General features: G+C 32.9%; 1 protein-coding gene and 1 long non-coding RNA gene across 10 annotated transcripts in view; one reads left to right on the forward strand and one right to left on the reverse strand.

The window, feature by feature from the left end:
• The window catches only part of LOC114877910 (CUGBP Elav-like family member 2), a 761,531-nt gene that overhangs the window by 741,476 nt on the left and 4,892 nt on the right, over positions 1 to 15,163 (forward strand). For 7 of the 9 annotated variants that reach the window (XM_046285524.1, XM_046285526.1, XM_046285527.1 and 4 more), the window contains 3 exons: positions 5,609 to 5,650; positions 9,349 to 9,471; positions 14,211 to 14,441. In XM_046285524.1, the coding sequence (XP_046141480.1) occupies positions 5,609 to 5,650; positions 9,349 to 9,471; positions 14,211 to 14,441 (396 nt within the window). The remainder of the gene's footprint in view (positions 1 to 5,608; positions 5,651 to 9,348; positions 9,472 to 14,210; positions 14,442 to 15,163) is intronic. The other 2 variants (XM_046285530.1, XM_046285531.1) reach the window with 2 other exon arrangements.
• On the reverse strand, positions 6 to 14,014 carry LOC114877911. The gene is made up of 3 exons (XR_003789660.2): positions 13,755 to 14,014; positions 13,178 to 13,620; positions 6 to 441 (listed from the first exon to the last, which is right to left on the reverse strand). It is a non-coding gene; the product is annotated as an uncharacterized LOC114877911 (long non-coding RNA).

The following is a 15,163-nucleotide window of genomic DNA, read 5'->3' on the forward strand; positions in this document are numbered from 1 at the left end:
TGAGTAGCGAAAACTTTCACGATAGCACGACATAGAGACTTGGTACAACACCGAGCATAGTACGCTTCCCTAGGAAAAATGGCGATGTATTAAAGAGGGAAGTTCGTCATATAAATGTTTACTTAGCAAAATTTTATTGTTTGTTGAGTATAAAAATGTGTCGTACAAATTAAACATAATGCGTGATGCTTCTGAAGTAATTGAACCTCCTTTATCTACGTCACCACTTTTCTTAGAAAAGTCAAACATGCTCGGAATTGTACATGCGATCAAGTCTCCATTCACGTGCATTGTGCCCTCGTGTAGGGGAATGCCTGGAAATAGCATGCTTTCGCCGAGATTTGCTTGATATGTAACGTTAGTCCTGAAGTAACAGCATGCATGTTGAAGAAGAACGAACAGCTGACCCGATTTCCTTCCGGTTAATCGTTCGAGTACCTACTAAATTGAAATTCATTAATCAAAAATGATGATTATAATAGTTTTTTGAACCGATGTTTCAAGAAGGTACATTTATTTGGAATGGTCATTTTTGAACGATTTTTAGTACTAAAAGATAGACTAACGAACTTTATATTTTTTCACGATTCAAGAACATAGTTATGAATTTATATAAAACAAAAAAATTGAAAAAAATTTTCATCTATATGTATAAGTGTGATTACTGTCTCAGCTTGAAATAAAACTAAAAACAATATATTTTGACGAAATAATAGTCAGTAGAAAAAAATCTGTTCTATAATGGAAATTTCAACTTTCTCAATCATAGAGAAATTAGAAAGACATCTTTTTTGTATTTATGTAAAGGTTGCAATAAATTAGATGATTAATTATTAAACATTCGTGGCAGCCATTTAGAGCATGCCGTAAACAACATGTAAGAACTTAATTAGTATAGTATAATTTAATTAGTATAACGCATAATTGCACAAAGGTTTCACTGTCATTTTTCTTAAATTTCAAGTTCCGTGGTCTATTATTTTTAGTTTCAAAAATTATTTGAAAATGACCCCTCAAACTGATAATGGGAATACACAGAAGAATCGAGAAATCCGACGACACTTTCATATTTGAATATGAGTAATGAAAAGATAAAAACATTCATTTAATTATATTTTAATTGTACAAAAAACCTCAAACTTCAATCAGTTCATCAAAAATTTAATAAATTTAGTAAATTGATATATAAAAAATTAATTAATTATTTTATGAAATAACATTTTTGTTCTATTTCCATTCAAAACTGAAGTATACATCAATTTAGTATCTAATATTATTCTTTTGATTAGTACTTCATAACTCTATTTTTGCAACTATTGTACTAAAACATTCTTCTTCCACAAAATTTGTTAATTCGGTTACAATTTCACTTCCAGTAAGTAATATAGTTCATTAGTATTAATAAATGAAATTATGAAATTATATAATTATAGTTTTTAAGCAGTCTTAAATGTTAAATAACGAAAAAAGAAGAAAGAAATGACTCGAACAATTAATTGATGACGTGTTTGTATTATATTTTACACTTGTTGCAATACGTTAAATAATCCTGATAATTAATCGGAATTGGTAACCCGTTCTAGTGAAAATTGTTTTGTTCTATGTGCATATACGTTTGTGAGTCGTACAAACGTTAAAGAAAAAGTTTGCCTTGTTTTGCATTAACTTTAGGTTAACTTTTGTTTTATTAATAATTATGGCATTTTTGGCGAATCCTGTGAATTTTTAAATATCACGAATTATAAATATTATGTTATATAATATATTGTTATTAAGTATATAACAATATTATTAAAAAACAGTGATGGTCATCGTCAAATTTTGAATTTCACGATCAAAGAAAGATTTGTATCCCTTTCGGTAGGATCATCTCAGCCAGAAACGGTACCCGGATGTTTTTGTACTAAATTATCTAATGCAGTACAATAATTTTCAGCGTAAATATTTTTCTTTTTAATTGTTATTCATGTCATTCTATTTTAATCCTTTCCAGCCCACTGCTGCCATATGGCAACACTTCTTTGAACCTTTGAACAGCGGAGCCTGGGTCAATCGTAACCCAAGCTTACAAAATAAACAACAATATTAACCTAAAGTTAAATGTATAATATTTAAACGAAAGAGTTTCATATATGGGAGGAATAATTTATAAAGGAACAATGTGAAATTTCGCAGATAAAAATAATATATAATACAAAATTACATTAAAATTGTGACTCTCTGCATGGTTCGCTGTCCGAGGGTTAAATGTATCAAAAAGTCAAGAGTTCACAAAATTTGGTTTGTAAATATGATAATAATTTTGCTAGCGCAATATAACCATAAAATTTCTTCACACTGCATTGTAGGAACACAAAAATTAAGTATAGAAAATTTCTTTTATCAATTAAAAACAAATTGGGCTGCACAAGGTTAAATTATAAATGACTAACATCGTCTCTGCTGGTGGAAGGGTTAAAGTCAGTATTTCAAGTTACTTACCAGTTAACCCATCCCAACACTAACTAATACTTCTATTAAAATCAAACAAAATTGAAGTTCTCATTAAATAAATGAAATTAAGATCCTCATAAATTTAAATATCATCAATGCTATAATATAACGTATTAATTAATGGACATAATCCCAAGATTGTTATTAAACGATATAGTTATTGTTATTAGGTAACCTTTCCTGCTACTAGTATAATTTTATTTTTAGTAGATTACTAATAATCCATGATATTTATTATAGATATAATGAAAATGGGGCTCTAAAGAAACATTCGTTAAATGAATAAGATTTTTTCAAATTAATTATTGAAACAAGGTGAAGAACTTTATGAATTTTAAAAATTTGATCGGTTTTGTTATACCTACATACATATTAATATTATCCTCATCAGCCAGCAGTTTTCCTGCTACTTTCTAAAAACGACTACTTTTCCTATCAGGAAACTATGGAAATTGCTCGTTTAATATTTATGAAAGTTATTTATGAAACTAGTTCCGAGGATGAATGTTTTCATCGTAATCTTGTTTCATTTTGCTAAGCAACATATAGGGGAAGGGCGGGTAGCCCCGGACACTTAAATAAAATACAAAAAAAAACATAGAAGCAATCAATTTTAATCAAATTTCTCTTTCAGGTAATAAATATAAGGTCTTTTTGATTCATTATATCTTAAAAAAAAAACATATTTCTTAAATAACTTTAAGACAACAAGCAATAAACTGAAACTTCTGTTTTTACTCATTTGAAAAAAGGCGTGCAGCCCCGGATACCTTCAGCGAAACTAAAATTTATATAATGACCTAATTTGCTTAGTGTGCATACGATTACTGGTTTGCAATTATTTTTTAAGCACAGAAGCCATGTTATCATATGTCATTTGTATTTCTACAGGGTGTCCCAGAACTGGGGTAGGAGCCGAAGAGGGATGATTGGCGAGGTCATTCTGAACAACTTTTTCCTTTGCCAAAATGTTGGTAAAGGCTTCGTTTTCGAGTTATTAACGAAAAACACTGGCCAATCAGAGCGCGCCATTAATGCGGGCCGAATCACGAGAGTGTTGGATATGCTCCGCGCGGTCGTGATCAAGTGCATCGGCACTACGTCGGTATAATAGGATTCGTTGGGCAAAAGTTATATCGAATAATGAATTAAAAAATTACTATTACACCTATTACACCGACGTGGTGCCGATGCACTTGATCACGACCACGGTTTGATCGCAGAGCATACCCAACACTCTCGTGGTTCGGCCCGCGCTAAGGGCGTGCTCTGATTGGCCACTGTTTTTCGTTAATAACTCGAAAACGAAGCCTTAAATAACATTTTGGCAAAGGAAAAAATTGTTTGGAATGATCTCAGCAATCATCCTTCTTCGGCTCCTACCCCAGTTCTGGGACACCCTGTATATGACGTAACAATAAAGATATAAAAATGTCCGGGGCTACCCGCCTTTCCCCTAGTGAGTCTCATAAGTATTCGAATTCCCTGAATTAGTGACTAATCATACATGATAATAGTTGTGTAAGGTGTTGGATTATAAAAAGTAAAATATAGTATTTATAATTTTTTTAATGTATGCTAAATTACATTTGGCCTAACCATTGTTTATCATTTTTGTTAGAGCGACGATCCTAGACGTACTACTTACTGTTCATCTGTTCATTTTGTTATAAGCAAGACAAAACAAACACCACTTAAAAACACAAAAATAGATTGTACATACAGTACCGAGTATGATAGACTTTCCTAAGGAAAATAGCGTTCTAGCGAATTCTGAACTTTGAGTTATGAAATTTTGAATTTTGAGTTCTGAGTTTTAAATTTTGAAATTTTGAAGTTTTTAATTTTAAACACTGAACATTGACATTTTCTATTTTGTAGTTTTGAATTTAGAATTTTTGATCGCCTTCTTTTTATACCACTATTTTTCTGGAAACCTACCATGTTAGGTGCCGTACAAAAATTTTAAAACAAGAATTCGCTTAAGGAAATTCTGTCTAGGTTTTAAAAACATTACAGGGTGTTTTGGAAATATGTACATAATTGAGTACATTTAAACATCTAGGTTTAAATGGATTTGAAATATTTTTCATTGCCTCTAGAGTACTAAATTACATATTTATTAATTAATTGATTATTAAAATTCCAGTAACTGTACTAAATTTCATTTCAAATCAGGTCGATTAAATAATAAATTTTAAGGCTTATATATGTCCCCAAAATTTAATTTAATATTAAATCAATGTTTAAAAGAAATTAATATTTCATGAATTTGTAAATATTATGCTTTTGACAATACTCAACACTGGCCACGAATTGTAACAAATAAAAAAGACACAAAGCAATAATATCTTGTTATATGTATAATCTTTAAATACAGGCTAAAAATTAGAAAATACACTGAAAAAGGATTATATTATTATTTAATCAACATTATTTGCCGAAATTTCTAAACTAGAAGTTTAGTAACGATACTAAACTTCTTAAAAACGGTTATTCTTTAAAATTCAAATTAAACTAAATAATTACTGAATTTAAAATAAATTCTCTATCATTGTATTCAATGTCAAATAGATATTTGAAAGAAATTAAAATTTCATATATTTTTATTATATTTTTAGCAATCCTTAGCATTGGAAATGAGTTATAACAAATAATATCCCATTTTATTTGTAAGCCTTAAAATTTATATTGAAAGGCAAACACACTAAAATTGGGAATGGAATAAAAATCTCCCTATAAAAAATAATTATTAATAATATCTTATTTCATAATTTAAAATACTTATAATCACTTATGTGACTATGGTGAAAAGTTTAATCGCTTATTCCTAGAACACCCTGTACATGTCACACGTCAAGAATAAATATTTAACGCTCTCTTTAACGAGGATTAACATCATCTTTGTTATTCATGTTCTTATTCGATCTTCTAACCGAGTTGAACTGGATGAGCCAGCGGCAATAATGTTTGAGCGATGTCCAATATTGCAGGACGGGTACCTTATTTCAGGCAGAGTAACGGCTAAGTAAATTCCGCCAAAGTTTACGTGCTGAATATGTAAACACGTTACTAACTCCGCTTGTTAATATCGTGAACGTGTTCTGTGTTTCAGCGTTAAGCGGACTGGCGAATTCGACAGCAGGTATGTCGCTATGTACGTGTCGCATTGCCTGGTATAGTATTAACAATTACTAAATTAATTCATCCTGATGAATTTCTAATCTTATTCATGCCACCCCTAATTCCCTTGTCGAAAAAAAAACAACAAACACGTACACAAGTAGTATCAGCAAGGAGAGCATTCCAAAAGAACCAGTCAAATTTTAATAAGCTTTTTCACATTTTGGAAAATTATATTATTATGAAACTCTCTATAAACAGAGTGCACGCAAATCGTACCATAGTGGAATTAGTTATTATGCTTATACAGAGTTGTCCAAAAGCTAACAAAATTAACCTTTGAACTGCGGAACGTGGGTCATTCATGATCCAAACTTACAAAATATACAAGAATATTAATTTAAACGAAAGAGTTTCATATAGTGGAAAAATAATTTTTGAAAGAACAGTGCAAAATTTAGAAAATTAAAATAATATGAAATATAGAATTACATTAAAAGTGGGGACTCTTTCCTTGATCCGTCGTCCTAGGATTATACAAGTATTATTCTCTGTCATTTATATGCAATTTAAATTAAATCATAATTTACCTATGTATCTAGAATTTGATTAGAGATAAAAACAAAGTTATAAAACTCTTTTATTTCAAAGTAATTGTTCCAATAAAATGAATAACTTGTAATATATTTTTAACATTAAAAATTCTTTAAACTGTTGATCATTTACATTCAAAGATACATGTAGATGGGGAGATACATAATAATATAATCTCTCATATGCAGAAGCTTATTAAAATTTGGCAAGAATAGGCAGGTTGATAATTACCGTCGGTTTTTAAAAATTTTTACAACCTGCGACAGAAAATTGAAAAATAGTGGACACACTCTTTTAGGTACGCATATTTACTTTAAGGATTTAAAATTAAACTTTTTATAGTAGTTAAAATTCGTATTGTACTTATGTACCTTGACTAATATTACTTCAGAAGTTGTGATCATCAACCCTTAAAAAAATACGTGTATAATATTTTTCAGTTCTCTCTGCACCTGCAAAATTTCAGAAAAATCGACGTCTATCATCAAATTGCCCTCCCATATCAGTTAAAAAAACTCTCCTTGTGAGATAAATACTGAACTTATACGAGTACATTATTGGGTGCACATACGAGGACGACTCATTACTAATATCATCGGTTTTCTAGAAGTGCAAAGTTACCTGTAAAAATTGACTATTTCTATTCAATATTATAAATATCCACGTTTATTACGAGCAGTACACATAGAGTGTACCTCCAAATTTGTTAACTAATAATCGTTCTCGTATAGATGTACTCGAAAATTGTAGACGCATATATACGTGTTGGTTCCACCATATCTCTATTTCCCTTTCATTTCGCCTCCCCTTTCATTTTGAAACGTTCTGATTTCAATACCGTTGAATTCGTCGCGTTCGCCGGTGCACTGGACGATTATTCCCAGCAAAGGGTAGCAAAATAACCGTTTCAATGAAATTAATTACGTACGAGATTGAATAGTTAACAATTGATAAAGTTCGTTCAAACGAGATGCTCTTTAGTTGCCTCGTTACGCGGCAAGATTTTATTTTTATTATTAATCATTGCCGTTTAATGGAATTGGTCGAACATAGTTGGCCGTGTAGCGTGCACCTTTTTGTTTCTTTTCTTTCATGAGAACGCACTTTAACGTTCACGTCTTTCCGTGCGTAGCTGTCCTTCTTGGAAAGACCGGAAATACAGGTAAGAACACTTTTTCCTTCCCTCATTTTCGCGCCACTATTTGCTTTATTCATTCCTATTTCCTATACATCTTTATTGCTCATTTGATTTGTAATCACGAGGGAACGAAGCTCACCCAATATTTGTTAACTGTGTCTTAATTAAGCTTTAATTCGTGTGTGCTGTATTATAGGTGTTAAAATAATTAAATTGTAAAAATATTCCTGTTTGGTGAGCTCCGTGTTACACTGCTTTAAAAAAAAAAAAACATTGACAAATTACGATTGCTATGGAATATTGTGTCTAAAATAACTTTATTGTTGATTATAATTTGTTATATTTTCGTTATCACTAATTACTAATTAATTTTTAAGTCTAGTATTAATTATGTTTCAACATTAACGCCATATTAGGATTTTCTAATTTTCTAATTTTTGAATTTTTGAATTTTGGACTGTTGAAATTTCAGAATTTGAAGATTTTAGAATTCGGAAAGAGTATAGCCGGGTAAGGTAGGCAAAATGGCCCTTGAACTAAATTAAATTCAGAATGCGTCATTCGATAGCATGTCAAAAGAAAATACTGTACACCAACTTTCAATCCTTTATCTTAACCGGGGGGGCAGTGAGGGGGGACAATTTTGCCCCATTTCTCGTATTTAATAACATCCGACAATTCTGATACACTACAAACACGGTAGCGCATATTAGGGAATTTTTTCAGATTTTTCAATGGCAAATTCTAGTTGTAAAAAATGAAAAACCGAACAAACAATCTGAAGAAACGCGATTTGTTATTGAAAATGTAAGAACACTACTTTTATATTACTGTGATAATAACATATTAGTATAACTATTACTCTTGAATTTTTTCAGATTTTTTGTTGTGGTGCAACGTAGTTAAAAAAACCAAAAACCAATTATTTCACATGAAAAAGTAACTTCTACTTTCAATTTTTATTCCCTTTATTTCCATATTCCTTTAGAATATGAATGTGAATCCATTTAAAAGTATTTAATACATATTTTGAAAAAACAGGAAATAAAAATTAAAAGTAAAAGTTATTTTTTCATGCGAAATAATTGGTTTTTGATTTTTTCAACTACGTTGCACCACAACAAAAAATCTGAAAAAATTCAACAGTAATAGTTATACTAATATGTTATTACCACAGTAATATAAGAGTAGTGCTCCTACATTTTCAATAACAAATCGCGTTTCTTCAGATTGTTTGATCGGTTTTTCATTTTTTACAACTAGGATTTGCAATGAGAAAATCTGAAAAAATTCCCTAATATGCGCTACCGTGTTTGTAGTGTATCAGAATTTTTTCAGAATTTTCGGATGTTATTAAATAGGAGAAATGATGCACGATCTGGCATCTATTTTGCGCCCTCCCCCTCACTGCCCCCCTGGTTAAGATAAAGGGTTGAAAATTGGTGTACAGTATATTCTTTTGATATGCTATCGAACGACGCATTCTGAATTTATTTTGGTTCAAGGGCCATTTTACCTACCTTACCCGGCTATACCCTTTTAGAATTATAGAATCTTAAAATTTGTTAAAGTTTGAAATTTTTGAAATGATAAGGGTGCAATCCACATTTTTGGGAAATCTAGGCCCTCCCTGCTGGCCCCTATCTATCTACTTCAATAATTATAACTATACATAGAAACATAATAAGAATTAAATTTGAATTTAAATTCAAATATTTATTGTCAAATCGCTTTTGCACTACATTATTTCACTGACTTTACTTTTGTAAACAATTTACAAACCGCTTTTGGTTTTGCTACCATATTATTAACAATTATAATATAATCTAACCGATAGTGAAAGTTACTTTTTGTCTTTTTTTTTTCATGTCATGGCATGAGGCATGTCAATTAAAAAACCGTTCCAAAAATTGAGCGATTTATTCTTGACTAAAATTGTAGAAATTTGAATAATCGCTGAATCTACGAAAATATTAATTCTGTTTATTTCAATTTCAAAGGGTCCACTGGAGGTAGCCTCAGTCCTGTGACGTCCCTCGCGCTCAATTCTCTAACGGGAACACCTTTGAACGGATTGCAGGACTCGTTGAGCAACGCTTACTCCAGCTTACAACAGTATGCAGGTTAGTACAGCTAATTGTTTTTCACCAAAATGTATTTGATATAAAATGGCAAAATGGTAATTGTTTACTTGCACATGGTTGGTAAAAAGTGTTCTAACGAGTAACTGTGCGCCTTAAAGCTCTCATTGGAAAGACGACGGTGACCGTGGAAAAGAAAGAATTACATAGTGAGTAACTAAACACGACGTGGAATGCCTGAATCTTTAGTAATAATTGTACAGTGTAATGCAGGAGTGCATCCTGTTGTACTGTTTGCACGTAATCAAACATTCAAATCTACACTTCGGTGCAACATAGGATTCTGTTGAGTAAAAAAGTTGGTGGAGACAGAAGCCTCCCACTATTTGCCTTCAGACGGGGGAAAAGCCTGAGAAGGATTAGGACAGTAATAAAACAGACACGGTCGCTCCATAGACATATGAAATATAGACGGAGCATAAACTGCTACTTTAGGTAAGGGGGGCTGTGATAATCGGGGCGAGGAGGAGACTCGTCTGACTTCGACTTATTCCGGCAAGACTCGGTAGTATTCGGCTCACATTTTACATGTATGTATGTACACTCAGTCCCATCGAAGTTGTCGTAGTGAAGTTGGCGCGCTAATGCATTCACGCCGCTGCGGCGTGAATCGTTAGCGCGCCAACTTCCCTGCGACAGCTTCGATGGGACTGAGTGTACACTGAGTTGCAATGAACTTGTCGCAGTGAAGTTGGCTCCAGATTTACTGACACATTCACGCCGCGTCGGTGAGTCGATCTCGCCCATCGTCTCACCGACGCGGCGTGAATGTCTTAGTAAATCTGGAGCCAACTTCACTGCGACAAGTTCATTGCAACTCAGTGTACACTGAGTTGCATTGAACTTGTCGCAGTGAAGTTGGCTACAACTTCACTAACACATTCACGCCGCAGCGTCGGTGAACCGATCTCGCCATTGGCTCACCAACGCTGCGGCGTGAATGTGTTAGTGAAGTTGGCCACGCATTCACTTATCGACGCGGCGTGAATGCGTAGTGAATTTGTAGCCAACTTCACTGCGACAAGTTCAATGCAACTCATTGTACGGATGCAAAAAGCCGAACATACCCGAGTCTGCGCTTACGAAAATAGTCGAAGTCAGATGAATTCCCCCCTTACCGCGATTATCAGTTACCCCTCGTAGAAAGGCTCCGTCTATATTTTATATGTCTATGGGTCGCTCGAAGCTGTACGGGGGCAGGCACTATTGTGGTCTTACCGGCATTTTCATGCGCATGCCTGGCCTAGGAAGAACCTAATTTAAATTTATGTCCTCCCACATAAATAATATGGACGATTAAAGCAAGTAGTGTGACAACTCTTCCTTTACACTTGCCTTTATAAAAGAAGCTTATGTTGCACCCAGATGTACAGCAGTGGGGTCATATGCTTACGTACATTACCTCGAAATAAAGTGACTAAAAAAAACAAAGAAATAAAAATTGCTTAGTAATAAGAATTATAAAATCTAATAATAAATAAAAGGTTTCTGTAGAAACTAAAAACAATACTATTTGATGTTTTAATCAAAATAGTTAATTTACAATTTTTTCAAATCTTTCTTGATGTATTTGATCTTAATGTATTTGAAATGAAAAAGAAGTAGCTGAATTCATAAAGAAGTTATGCAACTCAATAAGTTTGTTCATTTCACTTTTTTATGAGGTTATGTTTAATATTTAATGTTCTAGTTTGTTTTTCTAAATAAAAGTTTTAATTATTATACGTACATTTAAAAATTTTCTTATTTAACAGTAATAAATAAAAACTTCATTTCAAAGCTAATAAAAATTTAATGTCATTCCAACCATTACTATCTCATGGAACGAAGTAATATTAAAATACATCTTGTATGTAAGTTTATGACCACCACTGTGCATACAAATCCCAGCTCACGACATACGCAGGTTAAAAAAGATTTTTCTTATAGAAAATATAAAATACAACTAGCAGATTTAAATAAGGATTCATAAATACTGCTTGTAGAAGAAAAATATTGTATTATATTTACGCAGTATGCAATATTTAAATACATACATTTAATTATTTATTGAAATATTTATAAGAATTAAAAGAAAATTATATTAATCGATGCTGTAATAATTCAGTATTGAAAATATTGCATTTTTATTTACTGTGAATATTAAGATTTTCAACGTAAGACAATAATTTTATAAAATAGTGCAATGTGGAAGAAATTAACGAAACGATAATACTTGTAATATAAGAAAAGCAATAAAACGAAAAAATGAAAATTGATTTATTGCTCTGCGCTTTTTTTTAATTTAAAAAAGAATAACAGAGGTTGGACTTCGAACTAGCCTTGGTTCATGTGTCCGCTTATGTGTCAATATTTACATATACATATATTTTACAGTGGAAATAACATTAATAAAATTTGGGTGACAGATATGCTTTACTTCTTACGTTATTCTTCACCAAACTACTTACTCTACTAGTGAATTATACTCTGTTAAATGAAAGTTCAGTCTTATTTTCTTCGTTATCATTTAGAATCCAAAATCTATTATTTAATATTAATTATCTAATATAGAACTTTATAGTAGCCTCTTAACACATCACGCAGTTCCGGTAACGGCTCCGTTTTAAACAATAATAATTTTCATTATGAGAGGAAATGGGCAATTCGACAACAGGTGGGCAAAATTTTAAGGGGTGATTCTAGGGATCAAAATAAGACGAAAATCAAGATTAACGAAATAGCGTTTGCGGCTTTGTTTTCCACTAATTAACGTTTAAAAATTCGAGTAAAAAGCGCCTGAAACCTGTAACCCGTCCAGCACCGACGACTGAACATCAGGTCGGCAGGGGTTGGTACAGTCATGACCAAAAATCGTTGAATAATAGAAACTTACTTCGTGCTATTCTGTTTCTCAGTACAGCAGCATTCGGTTTCGATTCTTGGTTATGACTGTACCGACCCCTTCTGACCTGACGTTCAGTCGTCGGTGCTGAGCGGGTTGCAGGTTTCAGGCGCTTTTTACTCGAATTTTTAAACGTTAATTATTGGAAAACAAAGCCGCAAACGCTATTTCGTTATTCTTGATTTTAGTCTTATTTTGATCCCTAGAATCACCCCTTAAAATTTTGCCCACCTGTTGTCGAGCACCCTGTATAAAGAAAAGTATGATGAAAATACTCCACTTTGAAAAAATGCTTGGAATTCAAGAGATGATCTATGCGAATTATGCAAAACTGACGATTTTCTTTAGTCCACTGAATATTTTTCTTTTTTTTTTCTCAATAAATTATGAATAAAAAGTCCTAATTTAAAATGCATTCTTATTGTAGGCAAATACCCTTTATTTGTAAAAAAAAAAGAAAATGGACACGAAAGATTAAATGGACTTTGTAGGGTACCAATCAGAACAAAGGAAAATATTTTCTTTGTAAAAAGGTGTTTATGAAATGTTGATTGTTACGTGGCCGACGGCTTAGCAGCGCGTGTGGCTAGCAGAGGCTTTCGGACAAGAGGCCGCGTAACTTATATTATTTTAAAGTCAATACAACCCGAGCGGTTAGGTTGTATTGTTGTGGGAACTGTCACTAGTTTCACCGGGTTTTGAAAGTAAGATGCTAATGTGGGATTGACACAGTAATGTATATTTTACAATTCAGTCTGTTACAATTGTTCTTGTCGCGGATTAGGCGTGTAATGTGTATATTACCTATCTCCGCAGTATGCTCGGTTTTGACGCACTGGCAATGCAGGGTGTTGTGTGTGTGGTTGATTATAATACCACATAGAAACACTGACTCGATTTCGCGGATTCTATAAGGTCAACTATGCTTGAAGGAGACTTTAATCCGATCTCACTAACTAGCAACCAGCTCACGTTCGTACACGAAGTTCTCGACACAAGATGACTTTTGGTACTGACCGAAGAGCGTTGGTGCGAACGGGTTTATATACTAATGAGAAAGGGTGATCTGGTTACTATTTAGCTAATCGGGCTGGGCCCGTAGGGTTCGGTGATGTTTAGAGTGCGATTACAGTGACCCATTGCTTTCCCATAACATTTGGTTCTGTTATCGCTGAGCCTGCTGTTCATTTCAAGAGCAAGTAGTCTGTTTGCCTGAGAATTTTCCTTTCCAGATGTTAAAAGTTTATCTGAAAGGAAGCATGTTTGATAAAACAGTCTGCCTACGTGACATGATCTTTAAACGCTTGTTCTAATCACAATCATTAATAAATTTCAATAACGTCATCATTTTTGAAAGTGGCAGACATTTGAAATACATTACCAAAAAAAATGAGGAAATTGATTTTTTAGCAAATGAACAGCTAATTGTTCGATCTGAACCACTGTTCGTCGCTCCTACTGATCCTTAATATGGATATCCCCCGCATCTGAATGAAGAAAAATTCTGTTTTACAAAGAAATAAACCGAATTCATTCTTACTTTGCACAATGCATAAAAAATACATAAGCTATAATTAGAAAGGAGAAAACAAAAGAAAATTTATTCATCAAAATACGTTAAAAAATATGCCTATACCTCATTCTAGTATTACTATTCTTCGTTTTCAAATGTACTATAATTAAGTGTATGTATTTAAAGTAAACACACTGTATATAATTGTTTGAGCATTGAGTGTCGAACTATTTGAAATGCGAATCTCGTGGGATGCAAACAAGCAGTGCGTAGATCCGTTGAAAAGGGACACGGAATTCACGATGATAAACCTCGTGTTTCCAGGGTTCCCAGCGTTCACAGCGGCAGCAGCTGCGGCTGCGGCGGCAGCGCAAAAGGCAAAATTCACCAACACGGACAAGCAGATTGAGGGTCCCGAGGGCTGCAACCTGTTTATCTATCATCTACCACAGGAGTTCAGCGATACTGACCTTGTCACAACGTTTCTGCCATTTGGGAACGTCATTTCCGCCAAAGTCTTCATCGATAAACAGACGCAATTGAGCAAATGCTTCGGTAAGACGCCACCACATCAACTTCTATCTCTATTTGTAATCTTTTAGCTGAGGATGTTCACTACAAGGAGTTTCTGCTAAACTTTATGAGAGTCTATCACCCATAATTACAAAAATTTTATATCTCCGTATCACAATTCATATAAATTACAAAAAAGCTTATAAGTAAAATTGGCATTCAAATAGTACTGGATAGTTTCGAATAGTACAAGGATACTTAGGTCAGATAGATTAAAAAATACTTAAGTATAATCTCATAAAGCTACTACTACAGTGTCCATTACTATTATAACCCAAATAAATAAGAAATATGTGTTGTATAAAAGAGTTAACACGTTCGAAGCTGGAGTAACACTTGTAGCTTGGCCCAGATAAGATGAAGCCACTTCTGGGTAGATATATTCAATTTAGCTCGAACGTTTTCAGCACAATATGATAAATGTAAAACATCTCACACATAGGTACTTTTCATACTTCTGTAAGTGTTTAAGTCTATAATTGTCATATTGTGCCATATTATCCATATATGAATGGTATATGAACTATGAACTAATAAATAATGAAGTATTTTTTTAACACATTCGAACCCGGTGTAACAGGTGCAGCTTGACTCGAATGATTTAATAACTTTAAAAAAATTCCTGATATGAGCAGATCTGCCCAAACGGGCTCGAACGTGTTAAAGTATCTGAATAATAACATTCTACGAAATGATTGTAAATT

The sequence above is a fragment of the Osmia bicornis genome, chromosome 4 (genome assembly GCF_907164935.1).
Source record: "Osmia bicornis bicornis chromosome 4, iOsmBic2.1, whole genome shotgun sequence".
NCBI classification, from domain to species: Eukaryota; Metazoa; Arthropoda; class Insecta; order Hymenoptera; family Megachilidae; genus Osmia; species Osmia bicornis.